General features: G+C 40.6%; 1 protein-coding gene across 1 annotated transcript; it reads right to left on the bottom strand.

Annotated features, from left to right (window-relative positions):
• Positions 1 to 948: 948 nt before the first annotated feature.
• Positions 949 to 2,823, bottom strand: amer2 (APC membrane recruitment protein 2). The gene has a single exon (XM_072264572.1). The coding sequence runs from the start codon at positions 2,821 to 2,823 to the stop codon at positions 949 to 951; it is 1,875 nt and encodes a 624-aa protein (XP_072120673.1).
• Between the last annotated feature and the right edge of the window lie 1,951 nt (positions 2,824 to 4,774).

The following is a 4,774-nucleotide window of genomic DNA, read 5'->3' as shown; positions in this document are numbered from 1 at the left end:
AAAACTGTAGATCATGTAACTGTCATTAACTGTCTATATGGAAAGCAGAGACTGTGCAAGAGCTTCTGAAGAAGTAAAAGTTATATACACATGTACACTGTAATCTGTCCCCATTTATAATGAGAGAATTCTTTCTGCTGTATCTTAAGGTATTTTAACTCCACTTTCTGAATTTTGTACTCATTCACATGCAGAAAATAAGTTATTTAAAAAAATCTATCAGTTTGAAAACTCAAAAGACAAATCATGAAGAAAATAAAATACCTTTCCTATCATCACCTTCCTAAAAGTATTTTCAAGGGATCTTTCTACAAATTCATTTTGAATGGCTTCACTGTGATGAAAACACAAGCTGGACCTGATTATGTAATCATACCCCGATTGCTGTTATATACTCATATCAGTTCCTTTCTCCTCTGGCTGTACATCATAAACATCCAATACTTAAACAGAATCTGGTCCCAGAATAGACGATATTTGTAATAATTACTATGTGGATTGTAAAAATAGTAATCAATGACCAACATTTGAAAAATATTGTCCTTACATTCCAGTACTGGTAGGAAAGTCACAATACAGATTCCAGTGCTCCTCAAAGAAAATAGGATTCTGTAAACTCTTGGTCAGAATTTCACAAATATATCTTGTATTCTTTCACAAACATCATTTTTTTTTGTTCATCTCTGTTATTTTGTTTTTTTTCCTTTGCTGATTAGCATTTAGAAGCAGTGAAAGTTATGCGTTCCATCTATGCTTCAGAAAGCTTTGAATTAATTCCCTTTTGTAGGCACACTTCACTTACATCTTAGGAGATCGCTCTTGGCAAATGGTAAAGGTCCTATTGCACTGTGAACAGCAGGCGTGCAAGCAGAATCTTGACCAATTGTGCTTACTTCTGAACCACTATAACACACTGATTTTAATTTTGCTGTAGAATCCTTTCCAAAACTATTTTTTTGTACCTCCCTTGTTTGTTGGGGCTTTTGCACTTGTCCCAGTGATGCTTTTACTATTGGGTCTAGAAATTGAGGTCTTAGCGATAGGGATTTTTGTTCTTGCTGGCTCGCATCCTAACAACTGTTGAAATGTTTGAGAACACTGAATATGATTTGCTTCTCCTTGGCGAGCAGAAAAAGTGGTCTTGTGCCTGGGAATGGCAGATATATTCCTGTCCTTGGAGAAGGAAGCAATGTTGGATGCAGATGACACAGCTTTTGGAGACAATGTTTTAGGTTGAGAAACAGAGCAGGTTTCTTCATCTGAAACAATACTTGTCAGGCTTTCTTCTGGATTTGTAAGCAGATCATAGAGGGCATCTCCACTGCAACTGTCTCTTGGAATGCTTGCCTTGGTAGCAAGAGTTTTTCCATTTTCATCTTCATGCCCAGAGGTTGTGCAGTCCCTGTATCCCTCATCGCTATTTGGAACACTTTCTTGTTGCTCACACTTTGTGGTCGATAGTTTTTCATTATCATTCTTATTTATAGGAATATAATTCAGACAAAGTTGTTTGACTAAGCTACTGTTCCCTGCCTGGTTCAGGCAAGTTGCTTCACCCAGTTGTGTTTGGTCAGTTGCATCGTGTTCCTGCTTCTCTTTAAGAGGCTCAGCGACTGGTGGAGGTGAATCCCAGAACTCCTGCAGATACTCATCGTCAACTTCATCAGGGCTGGCCATTTCCTCTCCTCCCCCTTGATAGCTCAGGATATTTGTGCTCTTCCTGCCACTGCTCTTGACCTTTTCTGCAGTACCTCCACCTTCACAGGCATTTCCGTCTTCATCCTGGTCAACTATAACATCCCCGCATCCTGTGAGTGAATCAAAGCTCTTTAACGATGTAACATCGGAAAACATGATGCAAATTCCATCAATTGATTGCTCTGCAGGTGGATCATTATTAAGTGCCCCAGATGTTGTAGTTTCAGGAAGATGGCAAGATGTGGATGCAGTAATGGAAGCACATTCTTCTTGTACATCCTGTGTCACATTGCGTAAATTTTCATCCTGTTTGTCCTCTACCTGTTCTGAAGCTTTGCCATTAGTATGATGGTCCGATGAGTGGCTGTCAAAGGCAGAATTCTCCACATACTGATGTAGTTCTGGAAGGGAAGTCTTCCCAGTTGCTTGTTCAGGTTCCTCGGTGGAAGCATTCTCATTAGAACCCTGTATTTCACAGGAATCTTTATTTTGTATTTCCATTCCAGTGCTTTCAGATTCAGAATAAAATTTCTGTGCTTCTTCTTTAACACATTCTAAACTTGCAGTCAAAGAGCCAGGCAATGTAATAAAGTCGTGGATTTCATGATGCTCAGCCTTTCCCCCTTTCCTGACTTTGTCCTTTCTGTGCCACCTCATGCTGCTGAACAATCCTTTGAGTCCTTTCTTCTGTCTGTTGCAACTCTTCTCTTTCATCTGGTCAGAGTTTGAATACATTGACTCCCCCTTGCAATTTTCTAATTTACTATTCCTTTTGAGTAAAGAAAAGAAACTGTGAGACTTGGCAATGGATCCACAGCCTCCAGCAGCAAAGCTCATACTGCTGACTATTTTTGTACTGGAGTCATTATCTAATTGATAATTGCTCAAAGAATCGTCCTTCTTGCTTACTTCCAATCCCATATCAGCAATTCCATCGTGTGTTTTGCTTCGGACAAGCCCCATTTTCAAGGAGCTTTTCCCATCCCCTTTGTTTTTCATACTGAAGATATTAGGCATTGTGCTCCCTGATTTTCTTCTCCCAAATAATTTAAATGCCGTCCTACTTATCTTGCCTGATTGCTGTTCGGAAGCTGAAATTTCATTATATTCGCAATGTAAGTCCATGACTGCCACGATCTTGCTCTTGTCTTTTTCTCTGCAGACCGCTGCAGCTGCCTGATGCTCGTTTTCCCACTTGCAGCCTCAGTGCTGCACAAATTTAACTCCATGGCAACCGAGAGGATAAGCAGCTTTCGTCATATGTGGACGAGAGCCAGTCCACTGTCAGCTGCAGTAAATTAATCTGAATTTCTGAAAAGAACTGGTAAACAACAGTGCTTTTTTAAAATTTATGCAAGCTTCTACTTTCATTACTGCAGAAAACTGTATTTTCTCAGTCAATGTAAATGATGATTTAAACACATCACCATTTTAATAATAAATACAGAGTAACACCTCAGTATAAATGCAGAAGAGAAAACGTATTAAAATAACTTATGCAGGGCAGCTTCACAGTATTTTGGGTTGATAACTTTTTGAAGGAAGTGTGAATTCTAGACAAATTGTCTAGGTAAAGAGTTGTAGATCTTTTAGAAGAAAAGGGGCGGGAACTTTTTAAATACCTCATCTTTCTAATGATTCATTAAATAGTAGAACTTGTGAGGAGGCAGGTAGCTGGGTGACTGTCAGGAGAGAGAAAGGGAATAGGCAGCCAGTGCAAAGTATCCCTGCAGACGTTCCCCTCAATAATAAGTATATCGTTTTGGATACTGTTGGGGGTACGACCTACCGGGGAAGCTACAGCAACCAGGTCTGGAACTGAGTATGGTTCTGTGGGCCAGAGAGGAAGGTTGGAGGAGTGCAGTAGTGATAGGGGATTCCACAATTAGAGGGGCAAACACGAGATTCTGTGGATGTGAAAGATACTCCCTCCCAGGTGCCAAGATCAGGGATGTCTCAGATCGGTTCATGGCATTCTAAAGGGGGAAGGTGAGCAGCCGGAAGTCGTGGTACATATTGTCCCAAAGCTGCCAAACACTCCTCATTTGGTAACCCCTTCATATCCTCTTGGGCAGGTTTGCTAGAACAGTTGTGGAGCGATTAAATTAATTTGGTAATGGTCTGGGAACCGGAATGATAAGGCTGAGGATAAGGCAGTTAGTATGCAAGTCTGTAGTGAGACTGTGAGGAAGGACAGGCAGATGATAAGGAAAAGTTGCGGTCAGTGGGATGAGTTAAAGTGTAACATAGGGGCAAAATCAGAAAGGGTGATGAATACAGGACTGAAGATGTTATATTTGAATGCACACAGTATACGGAATAAGGTAAATGATCCTGTAGTGCAGTTAGAGATTGTCAGATATGACATTGTGTCATCACTGAGTTGTGGCTGAAAGAAAATCGTAGTTGGGACTTTTAACATCCAAGGATAAACATTGTGTCACAAGGACAGGAAGGTAGGCAGAGGGATGGGTGGCTCTGTTGGTAAAAAAAATTAAATCAAATCCCAAGAAGTGACGTACAGGCCTCCGAACAGTAGTCAGAGTGTGGGATACAAATTGCAATGGGAGATAGAAGAGACACGAAAAACGGCACTGTTAGAATTTCAATATGCAAGCAGCTTGAGAAAATCATCAAGAGAGGTAATTAGTAGAATGCCTATGAAATGGCTTTTTAGAGCAGCTTGTCATTCAGCCCATGAGGGGAAAGGCAACTCCGTAAACCAAATTTGTTTTGGGAGTTTAAGGGAAAGGAAACTCAGGAGGCAGTAATCATATTATGATAGAATTCACCCTGAAGTTTGAGAGGGAGAAGCTAAAGTCAAATGAATTAGTATTGCAGTGGAGTAAAGGGAATTACAGAGGCATGAGAGAAGAGTTGTTTGGACAGGAACACTAGCGGGGATGATAGCAGAACAGCAATGGCTGGAGTTTCTGGGAGCAATTTGGAAGGTGCAGGATAGATGCATCCCAAAGATGAAGAAGTAATCTAACGGGAGGAGAACACAACTGTGGCTGATGAGAGAAGTCAAAAACAACATAAGTGGAAAAGAGAGGGCATATAATACAGCAAGGAT

The sequence above is a fragment of the Mobula birostris genome, chromosome 7, assembly GCF_030028105.1.
Source record: "Mobula birostris isolate sMobBir1 chromosome 7, sMobBir1.hap1, whole genome shotgun sequence".
In the NCBI taxonomy this organism is placed as follows: Eukaryota; Metazoa; Chordata; class Chondrichthyes; order Myliobatiformes; family Myliobatidae; genus Mobula; species Mobula birostris.
The sequence above is the reverse complement of the archived record's forward strand: the minus strand, read 5'-3'. Positions and strand labels throughout refer to the sequence as shown.

Excerpts from the sequence above, each read along its gene's own strand:
- amer2 (XM_072264572.1), bottom strand. The coding sequence starts at position 2,823 with ATGGACTTACATTGCGAATATAATGAAATTTCAGCTTCCGAACAGCAA.